General features: G+C 40.8%; 1 protein-coding gene across 2 annotated transcripts in view; it reads right to left on the bottom strand.

The window, feature by feature from the left end:
* SHISA9 (shisa family member 9) overlaps nucleotides 1–23,393 on the bottom strand; it is a 293,509-nt gene that overhangs the window by 25,020 nt on the left and 245,096 nt on the right. For both annotated transcript variants that reach the window (XM_082429690.1, XM_082429691.1), the window contains exon 3: nucleotides 4,446–4,601. In XM_082429690.1, the coding sequence (XP_082285816.1) occupies nucleotides 4,446–4,601 (156 nt within the window). The remainder of the gene's footprint in view (nucleotides 1–4,445; nucleotides 4,602–23,393) is intronic.

Raw genomic sequence — 23,393 nt, 5'->3', positions numbered from 1 at the left:
TGCTGGCCCTAAGCACAACTCAGAAAAGTCATTTGCTGTTTGCTTGCTTGCTTGTTTGTTTTATCAGAGTCCCAAAGTGAGTTAGCTTTCAGGCACATCTTTCCCATCAAACTAGGGTGAAGGATATGGACCCAACTCTCTATTTCCTTCAAAGTGAAATCTACCGATTGCATGTTAATCAAGGTACCAGTGTATTTGGAAATTCAAGGAAAAATATGACCAACAAACAATTCTGGTCTGGAGACTTTCATATGGGGCAGTATTGATTGCGGGCTGACCATGTACCAGGATAAGCACTTTCCCTGCACTGTATCACCAGATCTTCCCAATAGACAATTAGTTGTATATTTTTATTATCTCCATTGTACACATGGGGTAACTGAGACCTGGAAGGTTGAGTAATTTCTGCAATAAACGTATGAACTAGATCTTAAACTTAGTCCTGACCAATTGCAGGGGCAGTGCTATATGCCACCATCTTGCTGATGATCTCATGCTCCTGACATGATGTGGGTGGTGTCTGTCACGTGGTTTTATTCAGTGGTTTTACAAATATGTATTGGGAGGGCTTATTAAGATCCCTTCATGAGTGATCACAGAGGCCACAGAAGCAATAACCAATTTGTCCTGTGCCAGCAGAGATAAGATGGGCTTTACCCTTTGTGGAAGACGGCAGAGAAGAGGAGGAAAAAGCCAGGAATCATGCAGTTTTAGAGCATGTCAGACCTCTGCAGATGTCAGTGGGTCACCAAATACAGACCCCCAAGTTTATTCACCCCAAGGAGAAGAATAGCCGAGGGTGAGGTCTGGAGTGATTTTGAAAACACTGAAGTGAGCATTTATTTTGTTACTATTACATGGACTAAATGCTTAAAATAATATTTGAGTTATTGATAAAACAAGATTTTCTTTTTAATTACATAGTCCAAAGGCGATATTTGATGCTTGTGTTCTCTGGTGTTCTGTTGAGACCAATTTTCCCAAATAGCTCTACATGGTTGAAATGGCAGGTGGGGGATGGGAAAAGTTAAAGAAAGGAAAAAAGGGAAGAACTTTTGAAATGAATAAAAATACTAGTTCAAAAAAAAAAAAAAAAGATCCCTTCATGGTGCTACGTGCTGGGGATACATCGATGAAAGGGACGGACTTGGTTCATGCCTCAGTGGGACCTACAATCAAGGGACACCAGATTAAATGTTTGCAGAATGGATGAAAGCGTTGAACAAATAATCATTCAACTTCATCACTCCTTCTTGTACAGAGTACAGTGAGGTTTAGCCTCTTACATTTCCCTAGTGTATGCTAATATTTTACAATAACTGGCCAATGAACTCCTTGAGAACAGAGACCGTTCTGTAGTCACATGCTATGTAGGACCAGATGTTACATTCCCAAATCCCTGAATTATAGAAAGAAAGGAGCTCTCTTTAAACATGAATGAGTGTGATTTCAACAAGCACACAACAAAAATAAAATTAAATAAATAAAATAAAAATGAAATTAAATCAAATCAAATTAAATAGATGGGAAGTCTTGTTTGGGAAGAATTTATCTCAGGAACTACCAACAATTCCCACGCTTTTCTCCCCAGAGTTGGTAGTGAATGAAGGAGACATATTTAATGGTCCACGGGTATTCTAATGAGTAGAATGAGTAGAACTGGTTAATTTTCCAATTTTAAAATTAGAATGGAGCTTGGAAACTAGAGAGTTCAGGTTCTTCATTTTTCACACAAAGAAGCTGAGGTCAGGGGGTTTTGGTGACCAACCCACTTGATGTTCTGAATATTAAAGCCTCCAAGAGAACACTGATTTGTCCAGAGGTATTTTTGAACTTGGCAGTTAACCCTAAAGGCTGTCCAAGTCTCCCCTTATTTACTGAATTGAAATTTTTAGAAAATGAGTCTGGTTATCAGAGACTGCAGAGCTTTCCACAGCAAACCATTTTTTAAACAACTTCTCCACTGGGTGGTAACGATTTTGTTAATGAAACGCATTTCATCATTCACAGCACAGTCACATTATGCCTTAATAGAGAACCCTTGAAAGAATGTTTATTATGGGATTTGCATTTCATTTGGGCGGGCAGACTCTGGACTCCTGGGTAACCCATCGGGTCATGCATTCGCTCAGTCTGCCCCTCACTGGACCGCACAAGACCATTACAAGACCATCTGTGACTCAGATAAAGCTTGTGAACTCCCATAATAGTCAGAAAAGAAGGACCAAGAAGAAGAGGGGCACATCAACCATAGCCAGGACTGGGGACGGTACCCCAAGGGAGACCCTTCAGAGTTTTTAGAAGATACAGGGGTTCTCCCTTCCAACTAAGCTATTCTCTGATTCTTGTCAAAGACAAGCTCATTCCTTCATTCAACAAACATTTCAGGAGTTCCAGCTTTGTGGAAGAAAGTGTTACTCAAGGAGTGTCAAATAAACTTTCAGACTGCAAGCTTAATTCTAAATGCACTGCAGACATTTGCTATACCAAGAAGCCCTGAGTCAATGCTGGACAGAATCAAGGAATTCTGTTGGAAGATCCATTTATGATTTACCCAAAGAGCTACCGGGTGTTGAGGGGGAAGGAAACACTGGGCCTAAGTTGAAGAAATGAGTTGTTTTGGGTAACAGGACCAGTTCAAAAAGAAAAAGACGTCTGGGTGGATTTTTTTTAATGCAAAAGAAGAATCAAGTATAACAGCAGATGCTCTTCATCACCTAAATGCAAGGCTCAGAAAGGGAGGTGGGCCACGGAATAGTGCATGAAGGCTTCTGCAGTTACATTGGCACAGATGCCCTGACTCTTTCTCTCCTAGGCAACAGCTCCCTTCCCTTCCTAGTAATATCTGAGTTTATCTGAACACGTTTAGGATGTATGTGCTCTGCAAACACACAATATGGAATAGAAGAAATCTGTGGTCATGGGTGTAGATGAGGGTTGAGGTGGGTGGAGAAATTCAACAGGAAACGTGGGAGATTACTATGTAAAGTCTTACGAGGCTTGGAATTTAGGCAGCACGACCTGTGCCCTCAGAATTATAAGCACCCCTCAAACCCTCTTCAAATGGTTCCATTTGGAAATCGTGGGAGATTGAGGAACATGAATACCTAAAGATGGACTTCTGGTTCAAATGCTAAGCTCCAAGTATGTGCCTGGCCCTCTGTTGGGCACCAATATGCTTGTTTTATGAATCTGATGTCTGTAGACCGTGGTTCCGACAGCAGCCTAGACATGTGATCATGTCTGTGCTTTGGTTTCTGTCCTGAGTTTGTAACAGAATTAGGATATTTCATACTGGAATTGATCAGCACATGTCTCCTGTCCCATCTCCAACGAGGAGCTTGGCAGTGGGGAGAGGAAATAGGATGAGAAGCTGATTATAAAAGAAGGCATGGGGTCTGGGAGTCTTCTGCCCGCCCCAAAGCTTGACTTTGCTGTGCATGCTGCTTCCATCCTATAGAACGGGGCCATGAGTCATTTGTTTAGGAGGCTGGGTCACCGTCAGACTCCCTCATGTACAAATCGGGGGAATGGACTGAACCCCCAGCCCACCCAGGGCTGTGGGAAGGGAGCAGCAGGAGCACAGGCTCTGCAGTGATCAAAACACAAGTTCAAGTTGCCCACAGGCTGCCTGATTTGGAGCAAGTTAAATTAGCCTCCCCGAGCCTCAGTTTTCCTAATCTGAAAATTGGGGCAATACTTATGACTTCCTCTTTGGAGCGCTATGAGAAAATAAGACAGTGTCTATAAAAGGGGCAATGCAATGTCTGGCACTTGATAAGAACTCAGGTAATAGGAGCTCCAGGCTCCCCCAACCCCCCAACCCCAGAAATGTTTACATCTGGAAAAACAGGAGTTCCCTGAGATAGGAACGTGCAGGCTTACTGACTTCTCCGAGAGGCTAGACTGTGTGGGTGGTGAGTGTCACACTTAAAGGGCAGGGGGTTCGGAGACCAAGTGTCCTGGATCCTAAGTCCAGGTTCCCTGAGGATTCGCTAGGGCAGACGGTTGATGGCGAAGGGGCTGAGGTATCGGTATGATCCAATGAGTATCCACGTTCTCCTTCTCCCCCTCCCCCGCCACCCTGCCCCACACAGCAAGGTAGGACTTGACCTGGGGCCAAAAGAAAGCCGCTGAGGGGCTCTGGTCCTTAGTAAACTGTGTCCCAAGTAAAGAGACCCAGAATACATGAGAGAGAGACAGTGAGAGAATGAGACAGAGAGAAAGAGAAATAGAGAGAGATTTTGAAAGATAGATAGATGATGGATGGATAGATAGATGATACATAGATAGTAGATGGATAGATAGATGATGGATGATAGATAGATGGTAGATAGATAGATAAGAAAGACAGAAAAAGGAGTAGAAAAAAAGTAGGGGATAAGGAAATCTAGAAGGAACAGAAAAGTACAGGAGAGAGAGAGAAGAAACAAAACAGCACTTACCGACAGCCTTCAAGGAGGCGTACTTGTTGAGCTCTTTGCCAGGCGGCTGCTGTTCGTAGGGGTTGGAGATCTGGCCCAGGCTGGGGTAGGAATGTGGATGGCCCATCTGCTGGAGCAAAGGGGAGGTGGGCACTGCGTTGTTCATCTGGGTGGCGTCTAGAAGTGAAGAGAACAGACGGAGCTGGTCACCGATGGGGCAGGACCTTCTACCCACCCCCACCATGGCCACATCCCTTGAGACCAAAACTCCACGCCCTTTGGGGACACGAGAGGGAGGACAGCCGAGGATGGGCGGGTATATCGGCAACAACCAACCCTGCATTGGAGAGCAGCTGAGGATGGATGGGTAAAGAGCAAAGGATTCCCCTAGAACACTTTCATCTCCCCCCAAATTAACATAAGGTCCTATCACTGCTGGGGCTACTTTTATCAAAGCAACATACATATAAAAAGATGACCAACTTCAATAACAGTCAAGGAAATGCAAGTCAGGACAACGGGAGGCCACTCCCCTGCCAAGAGATTGGCAACAGTTAAAAGGACTGAAGGACACCAATCTAGCAAAGATGTTGGAAACTGGACAGCCTCATAAACTCACGGTGGACATATGATTTGCTGTATCTGCAGAAAGGAATCTGGCAGTGTGTATGGAAATTTAAAATGCATGTGTATGTTGACCAAATAATACCACTTCTAGGGATGGAGCCTTCAGAAATACAAGCAACAGAATGTGAGGATATTTGTTCAGAGGCATTCTTTGCACCATGGTTTGTAAAGTGAAAAATAAAAACCACACAGAAACAACCTGAACTCCTATCAATGCAGGAATGCTTAAATTATTGTACATGTGTATTAGGTACATAATATGTACATACATATGATGGCCTATCATTCAGCTGTTAAAAAATTGAGTTAAAAATCAGTTTACTATACATGTGGAGAGTTTCTTATGGTTTATATTGTTAAGGCAAAAAAAGTAAATGTCAAAGTAATGCGCATAACAGGGCATTTGGTTTAAAGAAAAGAAAATCTGGGCATATTTTTGTGTGCTGTGGTTTGCAAAGACTGAAAAAATAGGTAAAAACACACAAACTGAATATTGGCTACTTAGAGGGACTGGAATTCATGGGGGAAAAGGTTCAGGAATTATTCTTTGAGCTGTTAAGGGTTTCTGTCTTCACCCTGAGAACAATGGGATGGACGGACTGAAGGCAAGAATGAAATGGGAGTCACGGAGTCCAGGTGAGAGAATTATGGCTCAGTTTCAGGCAGGAAGCAAGGGTTCCCTCCATCTTCATGAAGCACATCTGGAGATCCAGATCAACATGGCAGTACTTGCTGGCAGTGCCTTGAAAGATCCCCTTTACCAGCATGTGCACCCGTTTCCCAGCCACTGTGTCGGTTGCTCAGAGCTCACAGGTGCCCCTAACATCCAAAAAATCGTTCTCGGCTGATGGGAGCCACCATCCTGGGCTTAATCTGCTTAATGTCCCTCACCCTCAACACCCGGGGTGGGTGACAACCAATGCCCAGCTGACACTAAGGTACCAAGACCAGCCCTTGCCTCAAGGTGGGGATAACTTAATGGAGCAAGGGGGGCTCCAGAGCTCCCATGGGTTGAGACAAGTTTAGAGCAGGGGTCAGCAAGCTTTTTCTGGAAAGGGCCAGAATGTAAATAGCTTAGGCTTTGCAGGCCATCCAGTCCAGAGACTACTCGACTCTGCCCTTGTAGCAAGAAAGCTGACATAGACATTATGTCAGCGTGGCTGTGTGCCAATAAAGCTTTATTTAAAACTTTATTTACCAAAATAGGTGGCAGCTGAATTTGGTCCACGGGCCATAGTTTGACAACCCCTGGTCTAGACTTTATCTGAAACTGAGAGCCCCATCCCTGTGTGGCTCCTTTATCTTTCCTATTTTGTTTCCCTCACAACCTTAGAGAGGTGTGGGTGTCTGACTCCCTCAGAGTCTCATACACCTGAACCCCTCTCTCAAGCACTGCTTCTAGGCAATTCAACCTATGACATATATAGAATAAGTTTGGCTTTAGAAACCAATACACTCGAACAGAAAGAAGCAGGGTTACCACAGCTGAGACACAGAGATAAGGAGAGTATTTTTATCACTGCACATGCATGGGCCATCCCACAACACCAACTGTCTAATGGGAATATCGCCAAACATAAGCCAAGTCGCCCAGCCGCTGGCCAGCATCTGAGGAGGCGGGCATGTCTCCCTGCCATGATAACTCTTTGGCTGGGATTCAGCTGGGGCGGAAGAGTCCTAAGATTAATGAAGTCATGGTGGAAATGTTGTCTCATGTAAATTACAGCTCTCCCTGTAGCCTGGACCCCAACGTCCTCTGACATTTTCCTCTCCAGAGCAACCTGCTGGGGAGGTCTGTCTGCTTCTCCTGGGCATGTCAGGCCAGACATGTTTGTGCCCAAATGTTGGTGTAATAGGAAGTGATTTACTGTAAGTTCTCATTGTTTGCTGCTCTGTGGGGTTTTTTCCCCAAAACACACACACGCACAAACACACACACACACACACACACACACACATATATTTTTTTAGTGGACAGCTACTGTTTTGTGTATTCAGAAGTACCAGTTCCAGGCACTCTGCTTCATCCCCATTTGACTCATGTCATTAGCTGCCAATCACTGTAACTCTCTTAGTTTGGGTTTTCCCAGAAGTCACTGAGATAAGGACTCAAGTACAAGCATATTTGGGAGGTGATGTCAGGCCATACTGCAGACAAGGCGTGAGGGAGCGAGATGGGAAAGAGAAAGAGGCAGATAAAGAGTGCAATGCCCAGCAAGGGGCAACTGTGGAGAATGGGAGTTTAATCCCACTCTGGCATTCTGGTAAATGGTGTTGAGTGCATGTCTCAGAATTCTGTCAGCCCGTGGGCGGGCAAGTGAGCCCCTGAGTATTTATGTGCCAGCTCCCATCAGTCGTTGCTTGAGGGCTGCTTCTGGGAGACAGTAATTCCTCAGCACTTGTAACCTACCATGTTCGTGGGCAGAGTGAGCTCTGGTAGCCAGAAAAACTCTTACTCAGAGATGTAAGTAAGAGCTGGCAGTTGGAAATCAGGCCAGTAACTCACCCTTCTGGTCGCACAGTGAACATGTGATCCAAGTCAGACCAATCACAACACCTCCTTCTCCTCACAGTTATCGGGCCAGAAGTGAGCATGTGATCTAGGCTGGGCCAATCAGAGTCCTTCCCTGAATTTTTTCTATTGGGAAGCTTTGGAGTCAAGGAGCCAGGAGACCATGAATTCAAATCACTTTGACCCTACCATGTGAAGAAAATCTTTCTTCGTTGTGAAAGAATAAGGAAAGAAGCAGAGGAGATAGGGAAGCCCCCTTCTGAATAAGCTAGTGTGCTTTGGGGTTACTGTCACGTGCAATGTAAGTTCTGACTAGTGCAACTGTTGTCCGGAATCCCTCTGGGAGGCTGGAACTGACCAGAAGGGAGGTTTCCCATGGGGCCTGCAGAGTGCACCAAGGTGGAACAGGCATTGGCCCCGGATTTTCTACAGAGCTTCAGTAGAAATTTCAAACAGCAAATTGACCGAGTAGTGCATAGAGAATGCCCAAGGACATTCATAAGTTAATTACCTAATATCTTAATGGCAGGGTTTTTTTTTTTTTCTGGAAATAGACCCTTAACTAGTTACAGAGCTGACACCACCTAAGCCCATCATCCAGTGGGAGCCCTTACTCCCATCTCTTTGCTCCCTCAGTCCCAGATCCCATCCACTATTTTCAAACTCTGTTTCCAGTCCTGCCAGGGGAAATGCTAAACACTTCATTAAAGAAAAAAAAAAAAGTACAGAGATATTCCTTACCACTTGGGATAGCCTTTTATATTCTTAAACAGAATACTCCATTATAAAGCATTTGCTTTTGGATGATTTCTCCCAAGTCCTGAGCTAACTCAGGGGCAGCGAGTAGTTACTTAATGAAAGTGGGTAGGACTGAAATGGCCCACCAAAGTGATCCATCACAAAGGAAAATGAGGCTGCCCCAGAGTCACATTCCTACTTTCACATTCAGAACAACAGGAAGCAAATTTCTGGCAGTTTTAGATAGCCATTTTTTGCTAGCTTCCAGGCGCTGATTATTCAGAAATACTGAAATCCAGGCTCAGGGCAGCAATCAAGAATTATTAAACAGACATTGGTGACTGGGTTTCTTAAATGTTATTTTCATTTTACTGAGCAGGAGGATGGACCAGACCTGGCAACTCAGTTTTTCTGTGAGTTTTCCACACATAATATCCAGCTAAGGAGGACAAACAAAAGAGTAGATGGGAGGTAAGCTCAGGTTGGCATCCAAGAAAAATAGAATAGGGTGAGTGAAGAGAGAAGAGTAGGTTATAATGTGCAAATCCTGACCTTGTCAATTGAGAGAAGAAGCATAAAGATAGGAGATAACTGCTTGAATGTATGTATATATGTAGTATGTATATATGTCCATGCACGTGTATGTATTTATATACATATGTACACAAATATATAATATAATGTATATTATATTATATTATATATTTTATATATTATATAATATAGTATATAATATATACACTAAGTATATATACTATGCAAAAGAAATTATCTATATAATTTATGTATTATATATTATACATTTTATATATAATTATGTTTTATGTATTATGTAATATAGCAGGTATTTATATATGTACACACATATATAATATAATTATATATTATCAATTTTATATATTATATAATATAGTATATAATATACTAATTAAACATACTATGCAAAAGAAATTATGTGTATACATAATTTATATATTTACTATATATATTTTACATATAAATTATATGTGTGTGTGTGTATGTGTGTATATATATATATATATATAATTTCTTTTGCATAGCCATGACCATAGAGGGAATCCAGTAGGACCAGCCATGGCTTGCTCCCAGCAGTATGGTTTCTCTTCTAGATACACCTCAGCCCCAGAGATATCTTATCCACCTCACCTCTGTAGAAAGGTACTTTCTACCCAAGGTCACAAAAAAACTTTCCCTGCCTCATTATAATTTTGCAACTCCTTCTGATCCTTAGAAATAACTGACGAGGACTTGCTGTTCTGGGATGCTGCATTCCGTCAAGACCCTCAGTCAGCAAACAAGAAGTTGATAACGTCCCCATGTTCTCCTTCCTAAGACAGAAAATGGGCCTCACGTATTTGACAATCATTTTCAAAGAAAGTTAAGATACACTTACTCTATATAGAAGTATCTGGCAGACTTACACCAAGGTAACCACCATGTAAGTACTGTTATGATGTGGTATATCTTAGTTACTAAACAGACTAATGAATGCAATCCAGATAGGGTCATTAAGGTAAAAATGCTCAATTACAAACCCTGGGATGATGCTCTAGTTTTCTCAGAGCAAAAGAGACAGATACCAACTATCAGAAACTAGACCAGTTTGGCTCATCTTGGAGGAAAGGCAACAATAGTAAGTTCTGCAAGGCATATCACAAGGAAGAATTGCACAGAAAGGCGCAAGATGGTCAAAGAGTGCTGTTCTGTGGAGCATATATTATGTGCCAGTCACTTGGTAATGAACTTTTCATGCGCTATCTCCTTAAATCCTCATATCAATCCTGTGAAGTAATGATATAGGAACAATATATCTTTTAAATAATTTTTTATTGTAGAACAATTTTAGATTTACAGAAATATTGCAAAGATAGCACAGAGAGTTCCAATATACCCCGGCCCCAGTTTCCCCAATAGGGTACATTTGTTACAATTAATAAACCAAGACTGACATATAACTATTAATGAAAACCCATACTTTATTCAGGTTTCCTTAGTTTTTGCCTAATGTCCTTTTTCTGTTCTAGAATCTCATCCAGGTAGCACATTAAATTTAGTCATCGTGTTTCTTTAGGTATCTCTTGGCTGTGAATTTCTCAGACTTCTCCTTATTTTGATGACTTTGACAGTTTTGAGGAGTACTGGTCAAGTATTTTGTAGAATGTCCCTCAACTGGAACTTGTCTGATGTTTTTCTCATGACTAGGCTGCAGTTATGGGTTTGGGGGAGGAAAACCATACAGATGAGGTGACATTCTCATCATAACATGTCAAGGATACATTCTGTGATGACGTCATTATTGATGTCATAAATATCAATATCGCTGCCTGAGGCAGTGTTTCTCAAATCTCTCCACTATAAAGTTACTCTCTTTTTCTCTCTTTCCATACCATACTCTTTGGAAGGAAGTCACTATACAGAACCCACACTTAAGGAGTGGGAAGTTACGCTCTACCTCTCTGAGTGTCTACATAAATTATTTGGAATTGTTCTTCATAGCAGATTTGTCTCTTCTTCCCCATTTAATTATTCACTCAAATATATATGTGTGTGTATATATATATATATATGATATATATTAGTGTGGACACATGGATATGTATTTTATACTTTGGATTAGAATCCAATACTATTTTATTTTGTTTCTTCACTCAAATTTCCCCAGGTCTGGCCATTGGAATCTCTTTCAGTTGGCTTCTACATTCCCCCCTGCCCTTTTTTTGGAGAACTTTCTTACTTTCCAGCAATGCAAGATGCTCCAGGTTCATCTTGTTTACTTCCTGTCCCATCCTAGAATCCATTTCTCCGAGGACCCTGGCTCCCTTTCTTGGAGAATGGTGTTAGAAACCAAAATCTGGGGGCCAAGTGTGCTCATGGCTTCTAGTCCCTCTCAGCTGACCGAGTAAGGAAATCTATGTGTGTAGACTGACTCATACATATATACACATCTATAAAAATTTATATATGTAACCATCTGTGTCTGTATTAAGCTTAACATGAATTCATCCTGATATCTCCAACTCTAATCCATTATCACAGGGATCAGTCTAGCCTTCTCCCCTTGCTCATTTGTAACCTCCCACCCCAACAATGAGAAGCCTGGCTCCCATTCTCCACCATCCATCTACTTAGTTGTTTAATTCCAGTACACATGTCGAGCGATATCGGAATTGCTAACCCATAGCCCTATGGGAAAACACCTCTACCAACTAGACTGCAGTCTTAAGGATAATGTATTTTTCAAATTATTAGTGTGCTTTTCTCTTTTGTCTTCCTGAGTATATGAGGTTTACCCCAGATGGCCCATGGCATCCATATACCTAGGTAAGGCTAGGAAATTAGGATTTATTAAAGAAGGAACACAAAGAAAAATGGTGGTGATGATATTGATTAATGATAAAGAAGGTGAAAACACAGTTATATACATAATAAACAGAGAGGTGTTATTATTTCATATACAAACTAAGGTACTATTCCAAGAGTCCCTATGAGATACTATTATTAACCCCATTTTGCACAGAGAGGTTTTATGATTTACCCAAAGTTACACCACTTGTAAGTGGCAGAGCCATGCTTTGGACCTGGCAGTCTGACTCTGGAATCTGTGCTCTTAGGCACTTCCTTACTCCCTCTAAAGGCGTTAAATGCAAGTTTCTGACATTCAAAAAACAACTGTGCAGCCAGAAAATAATAAAAATTTTAAGTCACAATATTGATTTTGGAAGGTAGTTTTTACTAAATTCCTTTATCTCTACTCTTTAGCATATTAAGGACCAGTCTTGGTTGGCAAGACCACAGAAGTTTTTGGCAAGGGTGGACCAGAAAGGAAAGGGATGGGAAGGCTCTGATTCTAGGAAATTGTGAGAATGAAAAGAAAGAGAGAAATAAGGGGGCCTAAGATCATGTCTCTCAACTTTCCCCCTTTGGTCTTCAGACCCAGGTGAAGGAGAAGAATGATGGATGAGTTGAGGGTAATGCTGAGGGCAAAGACTTCTTGTCCCACTCCGCTGTTTGGGATTTTGGGAGAAACTCATGGTGAAGAAGCTCTGAGCTACCAGGGGGTAGCTGAGCCTGTTAAGAAATAAAGTAGTATAAAAAACTAAAACTAGAGTTACCATACGATCCAGCAATCGCACTCCTGGGCATATATATGAAAAAGATGAAAACTCTAATTCAAGGAGATGTTCAGCACTATTTACAATAGCCAAGACATGGAAACAACCTAAGTGTCCATTGACAGATGAATGAAAAAAGAAAATGTGGTACATATATACAATGGAATATTACTCAACCATAAAAAAGAATGAAATAATGCCATTTGCAGCAACATGGATGGATCTAGAGATTATCATACTAAGTGAAGTAAGTCAAACAGAGAAAGACATATATCATGTGATATCACTTATGTGCGGAATATTTTCAAATGACACAAATAAACTTATATACAAAACAGAAACAGACTCACAGACATAGAAAACAAATTCATGGTTACCAAAGGGGGAAGGGGGGGAGGGATAAATTAGAAGTTTGGGACTAACAGATACATACTACTGTACATAATAGAGATAAACAACAAGGACCTACTGTATAGCACAGGGAACTATATTCAGTATTTTGTAATAACCTACAATGGAAAAGAATCTGAAAAAGTATGTGTGTATATATATATATATATATATATATATATATATGTATATGTATATATATATATATATATATATAAACGGAATCACTTTTCTGTACACCTGAAACATTGTAAATCAACTATACTTCAATAAATAAATAAAGTACCAAAAAAAAAAAAAGAAATAAAGTGGTATGGTCTGAGTACAAGATTGTCTGGTTGGATGGAGTTCTTCAATGACCCTCATGTACCAGAAGGCCTGAGAGCAGGGGTCCTGCTACAGAACTTGTCACTCTGGGGCAATGAGTCCCATACAGTGGCATCGAGTGAGTTTCCTTCCACTTTCTTTTACACTTTCTTTCCCAAGTAGATGGTTAGCACAGCCCAGCTCAGACAAAAGTCATAGACTCAGAAAGGCCAAATAGAAAAGCACATTAACCATGTGAAAAATTTACCCCTGTTTCTCTAAGTATTACAATCCTATTTTACAGATCAGGAAACAGAAGCTCAGAGAGGTTGAGGTGCTTGTCCAAAGTCACACAGCATGTTAGTAACCATGGCAAAATTGGTGTTTCCTCCACTAAGCTAGGCTGCCTTTAGCATGGACCAGGCTCAGCATTAAGCCTCCCCTATGAAGAGAGACTCTTCTGTCTTCTGAGTATCTTTCCTTGTAAAATTTCTCACTTAGATGAGTAAACCACTGGCCTTTTTGTTTCCTCTTTTATCCAGAGAATAGAAGTTACTGTTATATCTAGGGAACAAGCTGGGCTCGCCCATCCTGAGAATCCCCTACTGCCTTGTGGAGCCCACCTGTGCTCTGACCTCTCCCACTCGGCTCATCCACCTATTCCTCCTCATATATCTGGGTGTCTACGGCGTGCCAGGCATTGTGTTTGGTGGACAAGTTCTAGCTCTTACACTGCTTACTAGCTAGAGGAGCTCATAACATTTTTCCAAAGCTTTTTTCACACTTGCAAAGTACCACATTTCTGCCTGGCCCACAAGGCCATGTTGATCCTGCCCAGGGTCCTTCTTCACCCCTACTCTTTCCAACACATTCTCTGTGTCCCGTAATGTAGCCTCAGCAGACTCTCTCCACAGACCACACCATCCAGAACAACATAATGAAAGAAGAATGGAGTTTTGAGTCAGTCAGTTCTGCATTCAAACTCTGGCTCTTCCATTTCCCAACAGCATCTTTGGGGGGTGTTATACAACTGACTCTGTGAGTCTCAGTCTTCTCAGTTCTAAAATGAGGACCAGAACATAAACCCTCTCAGGGTTTGCTGTGAGGTTTAGAGGCTGCACGTATACCATGCTCAGCATACACGTGAAACATAATAAGCATCCAACATAGTGTAGCTAAAGCTTTATGGCTTCCAATAGTCAGGGAAGCCAAGACAACGTGATGGGTGGCCATGAGAAGAAGAGGGTGTTAGGTTTCCCTAAGGCGCTCTCTGGGCTCAGAATTCTTGGACACATTCCAGATTATTCAATTGTCTCAGAACTGGACAAATGAGAGAGAAAAACAGGAGATACTCCTGTGGGAACCAATTGCACTGGTAATTCTCCTAACAACAAAAAAGAGAATAGACATTCAGAAATTGTAACAGAGCTCTGGCTTTTAGCTCTGTTTTCCTTTCTATCCTATCCAAACCTTTACATCCAGCATCCTTTTTAAGAGAAAACCTGAAAATTATAGTTTGAAACATCATGTAGATTTTTTTCTGGCCACAAGCAAGCAAAAAAAAAAAAAGAATCAGATCAAAGTCAAAATTACCCTGAACTTGTCAAAAGAGAACATAGCAGGCTAGCGTCTTACCAGAAAAGGTTGATGTAAAAAGAGAATTCAATTCATATTATTGAATCTTGGTGGCAGAGGGTCCAGAGGGAATTTGTGATAGAGAAAAAATGAGCATATATCATTGGAAAACCTTTGGCCAATTGGGCATGTGTGTTACCCAAGGGTTTATATTTTTAAGCGTGCAAAAATTTTTTTTTTAAATTTTGAGCATCTAGGATGTGAATATTTTGAAACTGGAGTTGTTAAACAAATATTTATTTAATGTTCACTTCTGGCCATCTTGTGTGCAAACTCTGAGGGACAGAGATTCACTTCAAATCTGAGGTTGTGCTCCAAGGAGATGCAAGCCTAGGATAGGAGGCAGATCAAGAACAACGCAGGTGAGAAGGAGGAGAGTTAAAACCAGAATGGTTAGTACTATGATGCAGCAAAACACAGAGTTCTGTGAAGGCCCAAGGGAGGGGGTACCTAACCCAGGTTTAGAAGGTACTTTTTGAAAAATACTCTCAAAGACAGTAACAAGAAGAGGACTTATTAATTTGAAGTAGCATCGTGTGTCTGTTCGAGACACTACAGCTTATTGGCGTCACTTCTGAAACAGGACCTCTCTACGGTGGCTGAGCTCACCACTGATGGCTCAGCGTCATCATTAAAGTATCAGAGGTGGTTGTTTCCTGCTCCAAGCAGCCGTCTCCCCAGAAGTCAACCTGACGAGCTCGTGTGATGATGGATGTTTGTCTCTTCACTCAGGACGAACATCCATCATTACACTATTTCATGAAACTGACAGATAAATGGACAGATACGTGGATAAAGAAGATATATACATACCCCACATCTTCTTTATCCATTCACATATGTGTGTGTGTGTGTGTGTGTGTGTGTATTTATACACACACACACACACACACAGGAGTTTGGGATTAACATATACTATAACACTATTATATATACTTTATACTATATATATACTTATATATATAGTATATATATATATTATATATATGTATGTATAGTATACATATACTATTAACACTACTATATATAAAATAGATAAACAAGGACCTACTGTATAGCCCAGGGAACTGTATTCAATATCTTATAATAACCAATAATTGAAAAGCATCTGAAAAAGAATATATATATGTATAACTGAATCATTTTGCTGTACACCTGAAACTAACACATTATAAATCAACTATACTTCAATTTTTTAAAAAGGTTAAAAAAAATAAATTTAAAAACGATTTTTTAAAAGGATTAAATGAGGTCATATGGGTGGGCCCTACTCCAATCTGACTGGTGTCCTTCCAAGAAAAGAACATTTGGACACAGAGATGCACAGGCAGAGGAAAGACCATGAGAGGACATGGCAAGAAGGCAGCCATCTGCAAGCCAAGGAGAGCGGCCTCAGAAGAAATCAAACATGCTGACACCTCGATCTTGGACTTCCAGCTGCCAGAACTGCGATAAAATTAATTTCGGTTGTTAAAAAAAAGAGCCCCCAAATGCAAAGGCTGTTTCATTTCTGCTCCTTCTCCTCCTCCCTCTGTGCCCTCCTCCTAATTCCACTGATTTAAGTTTTCTTTTCTCCCCCATCATGGTCAGTCTGTTTTATCAGCTGCACGGTGAGGAGTAGCCAGCTGTCTTGGACTTTATTGTTTCTAGTCCTAATGTGTTGTGGGATTTGAAACGCGATACCCACGCTTATTAGGATAAATTGTAAAGTAACCACTAGCCGCATATCAAAATAGTATTTCTTCTGCAAAATGCTCTCCTTTTTTTCCTACATATTTCCCAAGCTATCTCTGAATCATCTTCCCCGTCTCTGCTTAAACATCCTGTCCTCCAGGGGACCTCCCCAACCCCATCCTATCCTAGTTACCACCGGAGCTCTCTGTATTCACTCGCTTGGGCTGCCATAACAAAGCACCACACACCCCGAGGGCTTGAACAACAGAAATGTATCATCTCCCATACAGTGCAATATTACTCAGCCATAAAAAAGAATGAAATCATGCCATTTGCAGCAACATGGAGGGACCTAGAGATTATCGTTCTAAGCATAGTAAGTCAGAAAGAGAAAGACAAATACAATATGATATCGCTTATACGTAGAATCTAAAATACTACACAAATTAACATATCTACGAAACAGAAACAGACTCACAGACATAGAGTACAGACTTGTGGTTGCCAAGGGGAGGGGGGTCGGGCAGGGAAAGACTGCGAGTGTGGGATTAGCAGATGCAAACTATTATATATAGGATGCATAAACAACAAGGTCCTACTGTATAGCACTGAATAACTTAACTGTACAGCTGAAATTAACACAACATTGTAAATCAACGATACTTCAATAAAATTTAAAAAAAAGAAATGTATCATCTCCCAGTTCTGAGGGCTAGAGGTCCGAGATCAAGGTGTCAGCAGAGTTGGTTACTTCTGAGTATGGCGAGGGAGAATGTTTCACGCCTCTTGCCTAGCTTCCAGGGGTGTGCTGGCAATCATTGGTGTTCCTTGGCTCCTAGATGCATCACTTTGATCTCTGCCTTCATCTTCACGTGGTGTTTTCCCTATGTGCATGTCTGTGTCCAAATTTCCCTTTTTTATAGGACACCAGTCATATTGGATTAAAGGCCCACCCTACTCTAGTGTGATCTCATCTGAACTCATTACATCTGTAATGATCCTCTTCCTAAACAGGGTCACATTCTGAGGTACTGAGGGCTAGGACTTCAACGTGTCAGTTTAGGGGAGGTAGGACACAATTTGATTAGGGACATCCCCTTTCCTTCCTTTCTTTATCCACATGAATACACTGATTTATTTTCAATGCCTGTTTTCCCACACTTCTGAGGTCAGTGAATACGGTCACCTCCTCCACCCCTCCATTTCCAATGCCTATCCTAGCTCTTTGCATGGAACTGAATTCTAATACAGGAAAGGATGAGGGGAAAAAAAGAACGATTTTCAGGGACCTGCTATGTGACAGGCAGCATGCAAGGTGTTTTACCTAAAAGTCAACTATTTGTCTAAGAAAAATGCATTGAATGTATTGGCGTAGCAACAGCCATTTTAGTTGCTCTGAAATTTGTTTTTGCTTTTTGGAGTGTCTACGCAGTGGATGGGTGTTCTGTTTATGGACCATCTGATGCCTGGACAGCAAATGACAACAACAGCGAAGTAAAGCAGTATAACAGATGAGGAAACTGGGCTCAGTTTAACCAAACACTATGGATGCTACACTGCTCAGGTGTGCATCCTTCAGGTGATAACGAAGGACATATGCCCCACGGATGGAGGATGAAGGATGTTCTACACCAAGTCTCTAGTAAAGGCAATTCCGCACAGGGGTTAAAGGATCCACTAGCCAGTCCCACTTCAGGGGCTGTTAGAGGAATTTTCCAGCGTGCACCAAAAAGACCTTTAGCTCATGCTGTGGTTGAAGATTCAGAAAGCCAATGTATGTGGCATGATACTCTTTGATTTCGCTATCATCCACGCATTTTGTCTACTCAAGAGCCCACTTGATTGGGGTGCAAATCTCCCCCACTTAGGGGCCTGTCACAAAGAATACAAGTGACTGGTTATGAAATTCACAGTGATGGATGCTACCATCTTTCTCCCTCTTTTCCAGATCTTCTGAAGTCCCCTAAAATCACCTCCTCTCACTCAAAATGCCAATCCCTCCTCTTGAAAAGTATTTTAGAGCAAAATGAGATTATGGAGAGTGAACAGATCAATTAGAGACAGAAGACTTGGATTCAAATGCCGCTCCAGCAATGTATCAGCTGTGAGGCCTTAATCAAATTAATTGACCTCTGGCACCTCTGTTTCATTGCATATGAAATGGAGGAAATGGGAAACTAAGTATTAAATTACTGAATGCAACACACATGCCAACAAAAGAATTAAAACCAGGATCTCGAAGCGGTATTTGCATACCCGTGTACCTAGCAGCACTCTCACAATACCCAGGATGTGGAAGAACACACGTGTTCATCAAAGGATGAATGGATTTGAAAATGTGGTATATTCGTACACTGGAACATTATTCAGCTTTAAAAAGGAAGGAAATTCTGGGACTTCCCTGGTGGTCCAGTGGGAAAGACTCCACGCTACCGATGCAGGGGGTCCGGGTTCGATCCCTGGTCGGGCAACTAGATCTCACATGCATGCCTCAACTAAAGAGTTCGTATGCTGCAACTAAGAAGTCCACATGGGACTTCCCTGGTGGCACAGTGGTTAAGAATCCGCCTGCCAATGAAGGGAACACGGGTTCAAGCCCTGGTCCGGGAAGATCCCACATGCCGCAGAGCAACTAAGCCCGTGTGCCACAACTACTGAGCCTGTGCTCTAGAGCCTGCGGCCACAACTACTGAGCCTGCATGCCACAACTACTGAAGCCCAAGTGCCTAAAGCCCGTGCTCTGCAACAAGAGAAGCCAGTGCAGTGAGAAGCCCACGCACCACAATGAAGAGTAGCCCCCGCTCACCGCAACTAGAGAAAGTCTGCGTGCCAGCAATAAAGACCCAAGACAGCCAAAAACAAATAAATAAAATTAATTTTTCAAAATAAATAAAAAGTTAAAAAGATTTAGAAAAAGAAGTCCGCATGCCGCAACTAAAAGATCTTGCGTGCCACAACTAAGACCTGGCGCAGCCAAAATAAATAAATAAATAAATACATAAATAAAATATTTTTTAAAAAGGGAAGGAAATTCCAATCCATGCTACAACATGGATGAACCTTGAGGACATTATGCTAAGTGAAGCCAGTTACAAAAAGACACATACTATAGGAAGCACCTAGAGTAGTCAAGTTCATAAAGACAGAAAGTCGAATGGTGGTTGCCAGGGGCTGGGGAGAGGAGGGAATCAGGAGTCAGTGTTTGATGGGTATCAGAGTTTCAGTTTTGTAAGATGAAAAATTTACAGGTGGATGGTGGTGATGGTTGCCCAACAATGTGAATATAAATTACACTACCGAACCATACACTTAGAAATGGTTAAGGCGGTGAATTTTATGTTATGCATTCTTTACCACAATTTGGGGAAAAAACCACACATGCCAAGTACTTTACCCACACATCCTTCAAAATACCCAAACCCATGGCATAAGTCAGGCATTATCATCTGCTTATTTTGCAGACGAGAAAACCGAGGCAAAGGGAGGCTTTGGTCAAGGTCACAAGGTAAGAGACAAAGTGCAGCTCTATCCAAAGCCAGTGCTTCTTTCTGTATACTAAGTGATTCTCTATGACAGAGTTCAGGATGTGATAAAACAAGGTACATCCTGAACACACTCACCTTAGTGCTTGGCACACATGAGAGCCTGTAATGTTAGATCCTTTCCCCCATACCATTTCCATTTTTTAAAAATTTAAGCCCCTAGAAAAACAACCTAGCCATTTTCTTATCTGAGAATACTTAAGGTGGTGATTGTTTTTTTTTTTTAATTTACTTATTTTATTTATTTATTTTTGGCTGCGTTGGATCTTCGTTGCTGCGCGCAGGCTTTCTCTAGCTGCAGCGAGCGGGGGGCTACTCTTCGTTGCGGTGTGCGGGCTTCTCATTGCAGTGGCTTCTCTTGTTGCAGAGCACAGGCTCTAGAGCACAGGCTCAGTAGTTGTGTTGCACGGGCTTAGTTGCTCCGCGGCATGTGGGATCTTCCTGGACCAGGGCTCGAACCTGTGTCACCTGCATTGGCAGGCGGATTCTCAACCACTGCACCACCAGGGAAGTCCAGGTGGTGATTGTTGAATAAACCAAATCCTTTCTAATTACAGGTTGAGCAAATTCATTCACTTATGAAATAATCACCATGTGCCATTCCTAGGCCAGGCATCTTTCTGGGTACTGCAGAAAGAGAACTGGATAAGGCTCACTCCAGCCTTTGAGAAGCTCAGTTCAATGGGGGGAACAGACAGGCAAACAACTTCCCTATAACACATGTGATTACAATACTAAGTGGAATAAGTCAGAAAGAGAAAGACAAACATCATATGATATCAATTATATGTGGGATCTTTAAAAATGATACAAATGAATTTATTTACAAAACTCACAGACATAGAAAACAAACTTACAGTTACCAAAGGGGAAAGGGGGGATTAACTGGGAATTTGGGATTAACAGATACAAACCACTATATATAAAAGAGATAAAAAACAAGGACCTTTAAGGACCTACTGTATAGCACAGGGAACTATATTCGATATCTTGCAATAACCTATAATGGAAAAATAATCTGAAAAGAATATATATATATATATATATATAAAACAGATTCAGTTTTATATATATATAACTGAATCACTTTGCTGTACACCTGAAACACTGTAAATCAACTATACTTCAATATAAAAAAAAAGTAGGCTTGTCACACTAAGTGAAGTAAGTCAGAGAAAGACAAATATCATATGATATCGCTTATATGTGGAATCTAAAAAAGGGTACAAATGAACTTATCTACAAAACAGAAATAGAGTTACAGATGTAGAAAACAAACTTATGGTTACCACAGGGTAAGGCGGGGGATGGATAAATTGGGAGATTGGGATTGACATATACACACTACTGTATATAAAATAGATAACTAATAAGGACCTGCTGTATCAAACAGGGAACTCTACTCAATACTCTGTAATAATCTGTATGGGGAAAGAAGCTAAAAAAAGAGTTGATGTATATGTATATGTATAACTGATTCACTTTGTTGTACAGCAGAAACTAACACAACATCGTAAATCAACTATACTTCAATAAAAATTAAAAAAAAAAAAAAGTAGGCACAAAAGTCAGAGGCTATGTCTGTTTCAAGATGGGACATAACTTATAGTAATCCCTCCGAATTCCTAAAAACAATTGTCAAATATAAAAAATAAACTTTAAAAATGCAAAATGATATCACCATAAGCTATCATTATGTGTCTATGAGTGGCAAAAAAAACCCAAAATTTAAAAATCTGACAATTCCAGGTCCTGCTGAGGACATGGAACAACTGAAACTCTCATACCTTCTAGGTACATTGTAAATGTCTAGACCCGATGGCCTCTTAGAACTGTATGTCATAGGTTCCTGGGCAATCTAAGTTAAGAAACTAAGTTAACCAGAGGTAATTTGCCTATAGACTCTTGGGATATTTTCGTAATTGCCTGATAACTCTCTCGCATTACAAAGCCATCAATGTCCTAGGCCAACATCAACCCAAAGAAAGAGACCTAAACAAACATTTCAAGTCTTGTTCCATCAATTCCATTCTGCTCCCAACACAACATTTTAAGGCCCATAGTCTTCTGCCAGGGAGAAGTAAGAGAGGGAGGTTTTGGCTATGACCCTTCCTCTTTACATTAAGAGGATTCTGTTCCCATCCAATGGCCTTGTCTTATCCTTCAGTTTTCCAACTAGACCATGGATTCTCGGATATCCACACTGAACCTAAAAATTATTAATTCATAGAATAAATAGGAGAGAACGGTCTCTTTCCCCAGCCCCATCCTCCTTCCCAGAGACGATCATCACTGGAGCCAACACCAGGAGCCGTACTTATTTAACAGAGGATTTTCCTTCAATTGCTTGAGAAGGAAAGGAGGAGGAAGGTGAGTTTGCTTGGGCGTGAATCTTGGTTCTGCCTTTTTTTTTTTTTAATTCAAATAAAATTTTAATGGTTTCAGTTCAATACAACTGAAAATGTAGTGTATTAAAGGGCATTTTCTATTAAATTTCAAATTACAGGTTGTGGGCCATTTCTGAGCAGGAATATCATATCCTACTGAATATTCAACTTATAAACTAAGGTGATTGACATGGTAGGAGGTGGGGAAGAACAATGATCAGCTCATAGAATTTGGCTAAGAAAGGAAACAAACAAAAACAATGCAAATAATAATTAAAATAGCCACAGATCTTAGTAAAATAAAAATACAATCCCAAATATCCATCTCTTAAATTACTAGAAAAAAATTACAGGTAAAGTTACAGCAAATACAGTCTTCACAGATTTGGGTAACTTTACTTGCATTTAATAGTGATTTTTAAGCCCTACAGCCAATGAAACCATTTTAAAAAGCACTATGAGGACTGGACATTTAGATGTCTATACACAGACCACCTTTAAGATCATTTTCTTTTGAAAATATTCTCTACTGAACATTAGACCCAAAAGGGGGAACAAAAACCCATCAATCACATTTACATTGCATTTGGGGAGGCACTAATATCTTTGGCTGATCTGAGATTATTCTCACTGTCCCATATAAATAAAAAGACCAAAAACTTTACAGTTCAGCTTGAGGAAATAAAAAGAAAGGCAATTCACATTATTTATAATGTCACATATACAATGCTGTGTTACTAAGCAATGAACACTTTCATAAAAAAATTTATTTCACACTTTTATACAAATATCCACAGGTATTTTCTAATCATGAGATAATTTTACAATGCTAGTTAGTATAAAAATGTATCAAATGCAAACAGACCAGTGACTTGACTTGAGATGACATTTTTAACAACTGTAAATTTAAACACCACTACATTCTTGTTTCTTTTGTTGTTGAACCACCCTTGCACCCCCCTCCCCCTTTTTAGGACACTAAGTTTATGTTGCAGGTTCTGGTTAAGCAGAGGCTTCAGAACCAC

Source organism: Balaenoptera physalus (genome assembly GCF_965194825.1).
Source record: "Balaenoptera physalus genome assembly, chromosome: 16".
Lineage (NCBI taxonomy): Eukaryota > Metazoa > Chordata > Mammalia > Artiodactyla > Balaenopteridae > Balaenoptera > Balaenoptera physalus.
The sequence above is the reverse complement of the archived record's forward strand: the minus strand, read 5'-3'. Positions and strand labels throughout refer to the sequence as shown.